General features: G+C 55.1%; 1 protein-coding gene across 1 annotated transcript; it reads right to left on the minus strand.

The window, feature by feature from the left end:
• Positions 1 to 992: 992 nt before the first annotated feature.
• TRIM72 (tripartite motif containing 72) lies at positions 993 to 9,445 on the minus strand. Its single transcript, XM_032460393.1, has 7 exons — positions 9,223 to 9,445; positions 8,385 to 8,781; positions 5,593 to 5,688; positions 5,274 to 5,504; positions 4,752 to 4,774; positions 3,841 to 3,959; positions 993 to 2,962 (listed from the first exon to the last, which is right to left on the minus strand). The coding sequence occupies exons 2-7, from the start codon at positions 8,772 to 8,774 to the stop codon at positions 2,385 to 2,387; spliced, it is 1,437 nt and encodes a 478-aa protein (XP_032316284.1). The 5' UTR covers positions 8,775 to 8,781; positions 9,223 to 9,445; the 3' UTR covers positions 993 to 2,384.
• Between the last annotated feature and the right edge of the window lie 2,859 nt (positions 9,446 to 12,304).

A 12,304-nucleotide genomic window follows, 5' to 3' on the forward strand; every position in this document is an offset into this window, starting at 1 on the left:
TGCCACATGACTGCCTTTGGCTCAGGGATGCTGTCTCTCACTCAGTCAGCCAGGGGCAAGGTCACCGTGTCATTCCCCTCAATGCACAAAGCTCAAGCCACGCAGAAAGAATCTGTGGAGGCTATGAAAAGGAAATTTCCTGCTGTAACTCCAATAAAAGAAAGTTTCCCAATATAACTCCAACACATGAAGCAGCAGCTGAAGAGATGTGAAACCCGTCCCTGTATCTGTGCTGAGCCCAGTTCTGGCAGGCTGCTCCTGGCCAATGACCGAGCCTGGCAAAGACCCAAAGGCAGGCCCAGTCCAGGGACACGCAGGGCTCCTCACAGAGGGCAGCTCTCTGAAGGAGTGCCCACAACAGTCGAGGACACATCCACCCAACCTTCCCTCCCTCTCGCCTTCACTCAGGATCGAATGGACCTCACAATCTGACAGCCCCATTTTCTCACACAGGTGTGTCTTCCCCTCAAAAAAATCCTTGTACATTTAATCCTGTCTTGGCATCTGCTTTCCAGAGTACCATTTCCTCAAAAAGGGGCCGGGGGCCTTTGGGCACCACCACCCCTCCCCCAGACACCCATGATGAAGATTCAGTGCAGTGGTTGGAAGGAGGTGCTGGGCTCCAAAGAGGATAAGAAGTGTGAGGTTTCAGGAGGATCTTGTAGGATAAGTGGGAGGGAAAACGCATTCCTAGCAGAGAGTTGTGTGATGGGGGGTGCAAGGGCCCCAAGAGTTCCGTAGGGCCAGAGTGTAGACATATGTGTGCATAAGGCACAGATGAGGCCGGAGGGTAGCAGGGTGCCCGAAGGCTCGGGCTTCCTCCTGCCAGCAGCCAGGAATTGTTGAAAAGTTCTGAGCAACTGAATCCCACGACCACACTTGGGATTTCAGAAAGGTTTGATAGGTCAAGACCAAAGGCTGGGCAGACAATGAGAGGTCACTGCTTAGCAACAGGTCCTTTGTCTCCTCATACAGATTTAATGAGGAAGGGGTCAGAATATAATCGCTTTTATTAATGCTGCTGGATTTTACAACCAAATAATCCTTTTCCTTTACGGTTTTATTTCCTAGCATGAAAGAGCTTCTCAAATTAAACCTCTCTTCTGTGTCTCAGAATACCCAGGGTTCCACAGGACCTCCCCTGGGAGACACAGCCAGGAGTGCACCCCCAGCCAGACCTTGAGGTCTTTCTACCCTGACCATAATCCTTTCTCTCCACCCCACCCCCCACAGGAAAATTCCCACGTTGGCACCAGACCTTTTCACACATCAGCATCCCCGCTGGTGATGGCAAATGGCCCCAGGCCTTCACCCTCCCTTAGGATGGGAGGGGCAGCAACCTCCATCCCACCAGCCTGAATCCCCAAAAGCCTCTCCCTCCAGGGAAGAGGGACTCTTGCTCCTGGCCTCAATGGTTACTCAAGAGCCCAAGAAATGGGCCATTGAGCTAAAACCAGCAAGTAAGCCGCCATGAGCCAACTGAGGGAGGAGCATGGCAATGAGGCAGGGAGCCCTCCATCCTCCACAAGCAGCCGGCCCAGGGTGGGGCTGGCATCAGGGTCTTTCTCTTGGTTGGGAACTAGAGGGATTTCCTCCAAGTCCGAGACACTCAGTGAACATATTCCAGAGGCCAAGGGCAATCAGTTGGGGGTCAGTTTATTCACCCAGCACAGGCTCTGGCAGTTTTTAGATGGCTGTTGAATGAAGGACTATATTTTGGGTTTTCTGTACCTGGTGGCTCTGTGATAACTGACTCTGTACCACCGAGATCTGACTGAACAGACGATGGCTAGGTCAGCAGTTCCTCAGGTGGGAGCCTGCTTGTGACCTACAACATCAGCAGCACTCGGGAACTTGTTGGCAAATTTGGGGCCTGCACCTGACCTACGGAATCAGGAACTCAGCAATCCGTGCTTTAACAGGTCACTGCTAGGTGCTTTGAAGAGGCAATTCTGATGCACGATCAAGTTGGAGGATCATCACCCAGTGGAAGGCCTTTCTGTATGGTGAGTCTGGACCCCACCAGAGGCCCCCACAGCAGAGGGGAGTGGGAGGCTGCAGGGTCTCCTTACTGTACTGAGTTCTCCTGCTCCTCCCCTCAGTACTCTTTCCCTTCCCCAACCCCACCTCCTTCTTCCTGGAACCCCTGGCCCCCTGGTTCCCAAACCCGAGTCCCCCACTGACCTGACATCAGATCCCCCTTTCCCTGCCACCACCCCAACCCCTTGCTGGCAGTCCCTGTTCATGCCAACCCCCAACTTCTCAGAACGCTTGGAGTCCCCCGTCCCCAACCCCCTTGGCCCTGCCTTCAACCCTGGCCCCCCTGACCCCGTCTCCTGCCAGGCGGGCAGGACCCCGCACCCCTCCCCAACCCGACAGGAAGCTCAGGCCTCCCCGCCGCTGTCAGGCCCCACGAGCAGCAGCGGCTGAGCGTTCTTGCCCTTGTCGTGCCAGCACACGTCGAAGAAGGGGTACACGGGCCCGGGCAGGCGCTCGTGGAAGGCAAAGAGCAGCTCGAGCGCGTCGGCGTCGCTGGCGTCGTAGAAGGAGAGGACGCCGTCGCCGAAGCTTAGGTAGATCCCGATGCGCGTCGGCCGCCTCTCCGGGGTGCGCAGCGCGCGCGGCTCCTTGGCTTCCACGTGAGCCTCCAGGATCTTGGCGTCGCGCAACCCGAGCAGCCAGAAGCCCTGCGAAGGCACGGCGTGCAGCCGGCCGCGGCGACCGGCCTGCGCCGAGATCACGCCCAGGGCCCAGCGCGGCTTGTCGCCCACCTCCACCTCCCAGTAGTGCTCTCCCTCGGAGAGCAGCTGGTGCGTCACCACCGCCACCGCCTTGTCGAACTGGCACGGGTCGTCTCCAGCCGGCGGCGGCTTCTGCTCCGAGCACTCCACGCGGCGGCCGGAGGCGGACAGCACCAGGCTCGGGTGGGCCGTGCTCGGGTCGAAGGTCAGCTCCTGCAGCGCTGCCGAGGGAGAAGGGTCAAGCCACTGCGTCTTTGGCTCCCCCAAGCCTGCTCCCAACCCACCTGTTCTCCTCCAATCCTCCCAGCACCCCTGGGAAGTGAACCCCTCTCTGCTTACTGGCTTGGGCCCAAGATCACACCTCCCTGGGCTTCAGTGTATTTAGCTGTAAAACCAGGCCATAACTGCCTCCTTCCAGTGTTGTGGGGAGAAAGGATTAAGTTGATACAAGGCATGTAATTCGCCATCTAAAGCCCCAGAGCAAGAGACAAGCAAGAAACCTGTCCTAGGTCAGTCCCTACCTCACTCCGCTGTGTGACCTCCATCAGTCTTGATCCAGTCTCTGGGCCTTAGTCTTCTTTTGGATAAAACAGAGATCCCTCCATTCCCACCCGTGAGGGCTGCACCAGTCATGTGTGCATGTCCCGGTGCTCTGTGACCTGTAGCGCCCCAGTGTGCTCTAGCTCTTGGGGAAAGGAGGCTGAACCCTTGGGCCTCCACAGCCACAGCCACAAGTCAGTCCCTGACACCAGGGTTCCAGCTCTGCAGGTCCTCAGCCCCCCATTAGCAGAGATTATCATCTCCACTGTCCAGCAGGAGCAGGGACTGGCCACGGCTCATGCAGGGCTCCAACCCAGGTCCCAGCTTCCCCTGCTGCCGTCAGCAGCAGCACTCTTTCAGTAAGCAGTGTCCTCTCCACGTCGGTCACCCACCTGGAGACCCCATGCCCTCCAAGGCCCTTCTCCAAGCACAAGTTACAAGGATGCAGGGAAACCCCAGGGGAAAGTTAGGATTGGGAGACCTCTCTGTATGTAGCTGGGGCATCCCATCAACCATACAGTTACAAACACAAAACCCCCAGGTGAGCCCCTCCCCATACCTGGCATCAGAGCTCGGAACATCTTCCTCCACACCTGGAATTTGAAGTCATCTGAGATGACAGGCAGCTGGATGTCCAAACGGGCAGGGGGTGGTGACTCTGCCAGGATCTTCTGCAGCCTGGAGGTGAGGAGGTAGGGGGAGATGTCTGCAAAGGGACTTCCTGGAGGAGGAGGCACCAGTGGGGCCAGGGCAAGAGGCAGTCCCCAGAAGAGAGGGGGACGGGGCTGGGGTGGAGTTCCAGAATCTCCTCCACATCACACCCTGGCTTAAAACTCTTCTGTTGGTGTTTCAGTTTGGAAAGATGAAAAAGTTGTGGAGATGGATGGTGGTGATGGTTGCACAACAACGTGAATGTACTTAGTGCTGCTGAACTTAAAATGTACTAAAAAGTACATTTAGTTACTATAAAGTAACTAAGATGGTCAATTTTATGTTATGTATATTTTATCACATTTTTAAAAAAAAATCTGTTGGGTTAAGGTCCAGCTCCTCCAACCTTTCACAGTCTGGCCCCTCCTGCCACAGCTTCATCTTCCTTCACTCTTATCAGTCTTTGCACTTGCTATTCCCTCTGCCTGCAATGCTCTTCCACCAGCTATTTACCTAGCTAACTCCCATTCATTTCTTCATCATCCAACTCTAAGGTGTACACCTCTGGGAAGCCTGCCCCGGCCACCCTCTTTCCCCCATGGCAGTACTGAGCCCACAGTGATGCCTGTGTCCCTACCCACGTCTGTCTCCAGCACCAGTCTGGGAGGTCCCTGAGGAGAAGGACAAATCAGGTTTCTATGTTGCACATGAAATGCAGGGGAATCACAGTGGACTGAATGGGAGTAGAGGGTGAGCCAGCCAGTGTCCCGGGAAGACAAGGGCAAGGTGGGAAAGGGGGCAGGGCCAGGTTGATCTCACCTGCTGGTCACCAGGCAGTATTTCTGGAAAGACAAAAAAAGAGAATGGAGATGATATAGGTGGGGCAAGGTGGGGGAGGTGGGATACTAGGGACTTCTGAGGATGGGGCAGACCACCAGAAAGGCTGAGGATAGGGTCAGGAAAAATCAGAAAAGACAAAAGAAACCCAGAATTCAAAGCTACCTTCTACCTTTACCTCTGTGTGAATTAGAAGAGGAAAAAAAAAAAAAAAAAAGGTACCCTCTTCCTCAAGAAACTAATTCAATCTGGTAAAAATTGTCCTAAGAAATAGGCAAACCTACAACATCTGTGGTATGAATGGTGCTCACTTACAGTGTCTTTGTGCAGTGCCCAACCTAAAGAACCATTAATGGCCATCTTGGGGCACACCCCTCCTCCGGGTGTGATCCTGGCTCACCCCTGCCCCTCTCCAGACCTCAGGTCCTTGTCTGACAATGGAATGAGGTCTCTGAAGCCTGAACCCTGGCTGAGGGGCAGAAAGGGAAGCCGTTCAGTGCTCACCATGAGGAACTCAGTCTGTGGCTTGTCTGCCACCTCCTCCAGCACCTTCTCCATCTGCCGCAGCTGCTCCAGGTAAGAGTTCAGGCCCCCCAGCTCCCGGCGCAAGGCGACCCCTGCCTCACCCCGCACACGCTCTGCTTCGCGGTCCAAGGAGCCCTCCAGTGCAGCCAGGAACAACCGCATCTTGCCCAGCTGCTCCCCCACTGCCCCCCGGAACTGACGTACTGTCTCCTGTGGGGGCACATAGGCAAAAGCATTTGGCTGGGGACCCCCAGCCTGGACTCCCAGTTCCCAGGCTCTTCCATGCTAAGCCCCTCACCTCCACCTCTGCCAGCTGATGCTCCAGCACGGCCACACTCTTCTCCTTTCTCATGCATGCCTCCTGCAGCTGCAGCTTCTGCTGTGGGAGCTGTGTCTGGGGGGCAAGACATAAAGAAGTGACGTTGCTACCACCTCCCCCACCTTAACCCATACCTCCCACATTAACCTGCTCCCTCGGGCTCAGCCTCCATGCCTGCTCCTCTTCCAGCCAGGCTGGCATCCTACCACTCCCCAGATACACTCACTGGTCAGAAGCCCTTGTCAGTACTGATCCTGATGGCTCGAATGCCTCATCTCCCATTGTCTAAGTAGGTAAGTCCTCCCTCGCTTTGCCTTCCCTGATTCCATCCGTTCAGCAAGCAGCCCTCCAGAACAGGTCTTTGTGAAGATGACAAACACAAATGCAGCCTGGTCCCCTCCACCATAGGGGTAAGGGCTTGGCACACAGTAGGCTTCTGGGGTTAGCATAGGATGTGTAAAGAAAAAATGCAGCCTCCCCTTATTCCTGGGTTTCACCCTATACCTAAAAGCAGACCCTTAGCAAAATGTTCCCTGCACACCGGTAGTCTCTGGGGGTAGGCAATTTAATAAAAATATCTTCTGCGTGGACAAACCAAACATATCTGGGCCAGCTCCTACCCTAGGTCTGTCAGTTTGACTCCCAAAAGGGGAGTTCCGAATACCTCCAGCTAAAGTCACTCTGCTGGGAGGTGCACGGCCCTGCCTCCATGGCTTCCAACCTCAGTTTCCTCTTCTGCAAGATGGGAACAGTCATCTCCACATCACCTGTGGTTCTGACAAATTGGCTGCCCCCTCCCCGCTCCCACTTAGTGAAACTAGAAGACCCTCTAAGCGCTGTTTGCTGATGAGTCCCTTCACCTGCCTCCGTGGGAGCCACAGAATTGGATGAAGGGCTTTCATGGCCAGAAGCCAGGTCAGTCTCCTCCCCAAAGGAGACATCCTCCAGGGTGACAGCCCCATCTGCTGCAGGACAGGGTGGGCCTGGTGGCTCTCAGCCATCGGAGGTTCATGGGTGACAGGGCTGAGCCATGGGGACCAAGCACGACACCATCCTGGAGGCCTGGGAGAACCTCAAGACCACAGATGAGCTCAAAAAGTTTGTGGCTAGGCAAAGGCTTTTGGAACATCCCGTGGAGGGCAGGCAGGGGTGGGATGCGAGGACTACGGTGCGGGTACTGAGCTCACGGCAGTCTTGCTAATGACACAGGCACACAGGAGGAGGCAGCATGGCTTCAGGGGGCTGCGAGCCCTGTGTGCTAGCAGATCCCATTCAACCACTCAAGTCTTGGCACAACGTCTCTGGAGCCAGCCCTTCTTCCTCACCAAGGACCTTGGCATCCAGTCCTGCCCCAGCTTTCCTGCCCCCTCCTCCTTTAGTCTCCTTTCAGAGATCCCCGCTTCAGACCTCCAGCTAGCCCTTTCCTGAGGCTTAGGGCTGGGCTGATGCAGACCCTGACAGACTATCCCACCCACCTGCCCCCTCAAGGCTCCTGGGCCACTTGGTGCCCCATCCCATTTCACGGACTCTGTTGTCTCTTAGCAGATAAAAAATGGACAAGGTTGGGAGTTCTGGGGTTATCAGCAGAGGTGAGCCTGGGCAGGGAGGGCTCCTGGGAGGAGGAGGTGCCTGCGCTGGGCTAGGAGACCACCAGCCAGCACCCGGCTGGACTGGCAAGGCTGGAGTCAGAGGGACCATGAGGCTGGGCCCCTGGGAGGAGTCTGAGGGCCTCAAATGCCAGCCTAAGGACAAGAATCAGGGGGCCAATGAGAAGTGCAGTGCAATGCAGTTTGTGGGCAAAGGTAACTCACAGAAGTCCCCTCCCTGCCCCATCCCCACTCCTGAAGCACAGCAGCAATCGCGAGAAGATGGTGGCAGCTTCTCCACCGCGGGTACTGAGAACTGCTCCATGCCTCCAGACCCCTCCTCCTCCCGCCCCTGCACCTGTCATTTACTCTTCCTATAAATGCTTCATGACAGATCTCCTTGGGCCTGTGTAGACACATACCCTCCCGTAGCTACATGCGTGTGATTTGCCACACATGTGACAAGGCCGAGCCTGGGTACCTGCGTCTCCATTTGCCAGTGTCTGGGTGTCTGGTGGGCACCCATGGGGATCGCAAACCTCGGGGCACGCACAGGTGTGTGCGGGCACCGGAAGTGTTCGGAACTTCCGGCTCCAACTAGAAAAACAGCCTGGACTTGGGTCTTGGTGCCAACCTGGGACTGCGCACAGAGGTGCGTGCCCTGGCCTCCCGGGTTAGGCCCCATATGGTAACATCACGCCCACACAAAGCTCCGTGGCTCCAGGGGCGCGAGGGCTACCGCCCAGCAGCTGAGCGGCCTCGGCCAGCCCAGCCCCTCTTACCCCGACCTACGCCCAGCAGCGGAGCCTGAGCCCCTGGGCCGCGGGCACCGACTCAGTCCTCGGCTCGGCCCCCAGATCCGCAGACTCAGCTCTGTATCTGCGCCCTCCGCATCTCCAGGCACACTCCAGCGGCTGCGCCCATCCCTCCAGGGCCAGTCCCAGCGCACCTCTTCAAGTCTCGGGTCTCCACCGGACTCTGTCTTCAGCTCATCAGCCCCCAATTCCCTAGCCGCCGGGCCCCACCCTCGTCCCCTGCAACTCCAGGCATCCTGGTCCCTGAAGCTCAGATGCAAAGTCAAGGCAGCGACCTCCGGATTGGCCAGGCCCCGGATGGGGCCGGCCGCGACCGGTCCAAAAATCCCATCCAACCCCGCCCCCGCAGGAGGCACCCCAGGGCCCGCACCTTGAGGCGTGCATGGGCTTCGGCGGCGGGCAGCAGGCGGTGGCCGCGGTGAGAACCGAGCGACGCGCACACGCCGCACACGAGCGCGCGGTCCTGCTCGCAGTAGATGCTGAGCGGGTCTAGGTGCTCCTCGCAGTGGCCCTGCGGCACCTGCGCCAGCCCCTCCACCAGACGCGCCAGCTGCTGGTTGGTGCTGAGCGCCTGCGGCCGCGTGGGTGCCTGACAGCTCGGGCAGAGCACCGTGCCGTCCGCCGCGGGCTCCCCTGCCACGCGGTTCAGGCAGGCGCGACAGAAGCTGTGGCCGCACTCAGCCGTCACAGGCGCGTCGAACAGCTGCAGGCACAGCGGACAGGACAGCTCCTGGTGCAGGAGGCCGGGCGCAGCCGACATGGCAGGCCTGGAGGGAGGAGGGGTCAGTCGGAGAACCTTAGCGGGGCCACAGTCCGGGCCCAGCCTCAGCCCCAGGCCGGGTCTGCAGTCCCGAAGGGAGTTGCCCCTTCCTATAAAGGCCTCTCATCTCATACAGAAAAGGGCTCTGGTTCTGGCCAAGGAGGAAGAGCAGACTCCCTCTCAGTCCCAAAGGAGCCTTAACTGCAGTTTTCAGCCCCAGCCCCCAAAATAGCCCCTGTCAGGGGCCTGGTCTCAATTCCGGTTCCTAAGCACAAGGCTGAGTTGCAAACAGGTCTTACCCACTGTCCTTCTCGTGACTTTGCCCCGGGCCTCAGCCCTAACCCCAAATTCACCAGAACACCTGCCCCCTACCTTCCTCTCACCTCTCCAGTACCCACAGACCTCCCCTCCCCCATACCCCCAGGCCCACAGGACCCACAGGACTTACAGGTCTGATTGGAGATCTTAAGCAAAAAGAGACTCCCAAGAGGCCCAGTCAAGGTCAGGCTTAACCGAAGAGGGATCAGAGCTGTGCCTGAAGACAGGCAAGAGGCAAACAGCAAGCTCAGAGCAAGGACAGGAGACACCACGGGTGATGGGTGCCCAGTGAATAGCAGACAGACCCTCCCAGACTGAGCCCTAGCCTCAGCACTATATTTAGCTGCCCTGCCCATCCCCTCCCATCATTTCTGGAAACCGTTCTAAAAGTGAGGACTGAGTGGTCAGCGGAGAAGCATCACATGTCAAGGCCACCTGTCCTGGCCCATCCCACTGTCATCTCCCCTGCCCAGCCTGGAGCCAGAGCTCAGAGCCAGCAGAGAGACAGGGCCTCTCATACCATGGAAAAGACAGAAACATGATTGGAGGGGGTTTCCCTTTGTCCCCCACTTCCGCATTCTCCAGCCCCTCCTTCCCTGCCCATGGCCCCCTCCCTAGCTTGTCACCCACTTTTTCCCCAAGCTTAAGGCTCTCCAAGTTCACGCTGGCAGTATTATCTCCATCTGCAAGAGGACAGGACTTCCCCAACCCTGAAAGCTTTTCTTCCTGCAGGGTTGAGGGGAGAGTCTTTTCCCTGTTAGTCTATCGGGTGCTCAGCATAAGCCCTGGGACAAAGTGGGCCTCCCTAAGTCCTTGGAAAATGAATGACAGAGGGAAAGTTGAACAAATAAATGAACTGAATCCAAAGCCTGCAGTCCAGTATTGCCCTGGAAGCCTCAAGCCTTCCTGCATGCTTATCCCTTAAATCTCAATTTAAATCTCATTCAGCATAAAAACCAAAGTCCTCACAGGCCATCATCACTCACCCCTCCCCCTGCTCACTCCAACCTCGGCCTTTGCACTCCCACTCCCTCTGCCTGGAACACTCTCTCAGACCCAGTATTGCATGCCTCCCTCCCTCACCTCCCTCAGATCTTTCTACCCTGTGTCACTTTCTCACTGAGGCTTTTCCTAACTCCCTGGTTTTAAATCTCACATCTCCCTGCCCTGCTTTATTTTTTTTCATAACATTTATCACTATCTGACACATGAGATATTTCACTTGTTGGTTTCTTGTCTGTCTCCTCCTACCGGAACATAAATCTTGTTCACTGTCTCCAACTTCAAATAAAGGCACACAGCAGGTGCTCAATAAATGCTCGATGAATGAGTAAACACACAAACTCACTCGGTGCTTCTCTTCTGCCTCTCAGTCACAATCCCTCAGCCTTTTCCTGGATTTGTTCATTTCTCCCTCCACCATTCTCTGCCTCTCTTAGTTTGAGTTTTTGTTTCTGTTTCAGTCTCTTAAATTGCCCTTTGGACCCTCTCTTTGCCTCTCTCTTGGGTTTCTTATGATCATTTTTATTAATTTTATTCCAAATGTGCACACGAGGTGTTCTGGATCAGAGACAGGATTCTTATTAAATACCTCACAGTAAATAGTAAATATTTTGCCCCCCTCCCCGTATACTAGGATGATTCCAAGAGAGCCGGGTCAATTGTCCTATAAGAGTAGCCTGAATCCCACAGGTGAGAAATGAGGAAAAGTTATTTTCCCTGCTTATAAAAGAGAAGGAGGCAGCTGTCCCCCTCCCCTCATTTTTTTATTCTTTCCTAAAATTTTAATTAAAATAATTTAAAGAAATACAGCACACAAAATGTTACAAAAATACAGATTATAGACAAACAATGAATAATGAGATCTTTTTTTAAGAGATACACGATAGGGTATAATGGTTTTTATATATTATTTACACATTAATTAAAAACCATGGCAGCAAAAGCTTTCTGAACATTGGCAAGAAAAGGCAAAAAATTGTTGGTCTTCCTAACATTTTCTTGAAATTCTGCTGGGCATTAAAGATGAGGAGCACTGTCTCACACTTCACGGTCCCTGGCTGCATTTAGGCACAGGGAAAACGTAAATGGGCTCTCAGGATGCTTACGCTCAATATTAGTGAATATAAATTGCAATTTATCACCTGCTGGTCTGGGAGGATCTCCTGGGGAGGTAGTGGGTGGCCATGGCTCACCCTAGGGACATACACGCAGTGGCATCAGGAAGTATTCATCTGTGTGAACCCTCCTTCCTGGAGGCTAACATCTTGCTTGGGTCATTGGCACCAAGACCTGGCCCCACCCAACATCCTGTAGGATCCGCACCCTACCCCACAAAGGTCTCCTTACTCCAACTTTTTGGTAAATGACTCTCCCCAAGAGCCAGCCAGGTAGCTCCTAGCAAGTCTTTACTTCTACAACTTGTTTCCAAGCTCTGGGGCTCATTCCTTCTTAAATGCTTAAAGTTTTCCATACTGCATGCTGATTCTCCTAGGAAGCTGTTCCATGCTTCCTGGCACCTTGGGGGCTTAACCTAGAAACTTTGTTCAGGCTGTAATCACTTGAGCCTCTCAGGAAGAGATAAGAGAAGCTTTATTATTCTTTGGGATCAGAGCAATTAACTATCCTGGCTATGTGAAGAGTCTCAGGAAGGTAGGGCTTTTTATCGGAACCCTGAGAAATCCAGAGGTCGATTGCCCCAAACAGGAGAGGGTTGGGGATGAGAGCACATCTGGATTTGGTCTCTGAAACCACAAGCCACTTCACTTCAGCTCAAAAAGTCAGCATCCGAAAGTAGATCTCACCTGAAGTTTCCACCTCTGCCAGGCTAGGGCTGAAGGTTTTGGTCACTAGGAGTGGGTGCCCAGGACAGGGAGGTGACAGTCAACTCAGTCCCTTACTGTAGATGAGCCAGGTCTGACCTCCGACCCAAGAAGGGACACTGATCATCTACAGCAGGTTGGAGGACGAGAAGGGGCCTGAAACCATGCCCAGGGGAGAAGGGGTGAGGACTAGTGTTGCTGACCCTAAGACAGAGCTCTGTGAGGTCCCTCAGGCCTGGAGCTCAGAGGGAGCAGATTTCAGCTTCTCCTAAGGAGAGCTTCCTAACAGCTGGGGTGATAAGTGCGTGGGAGGTGAGAACTCCTCCTACAGGGTAAATGCAAATAGAAGCCAGAAACCCCCCAGTCAGGGCCACTGCAGAGGCAGGTCCT

The sequence above is a fragment of the Camelus ferus genome, chromosome 18 (assembly GCF_009834535.1).
Source record: "Camelus ferus isolate YT-003-E chromosome 18, BCGSAC_Cfer_1.0, whole genome shotgun sequence".
In the NCBI taxonomy this organism is placed as follows: Eukaryota; Metazoa; Chordata; class Mammalia; order Artiodactyla; family Camelidae; genus Camelus; species Camelus ferus.

Bases quoted from the DNA above. Each gene is read 5' to 3' on its own strand.
- TRIM72 (XM_032460393.1), bottom strand. From the start codon at position 8,774: ATGTCGGCTGCGCCCGGCCTCCTGCACCAGGAGCTGTCCTGTCCGCTG. The intron at 5,689-8,384 runs GTGCGGGCCCTG...CTTGCCCCCCAG, and splicing joins AAGCCCATGCACGCCTCAAG to ACACAGCTCCCACAGCAGAA. The intron at 2,963-3,840 runs GTATGGGGAGGG...CTCCCTCGGCAG, and splicing joins GTTCCGAGCTCTGATGCCAG to CGCTGCAGGAGCTGACCTTC.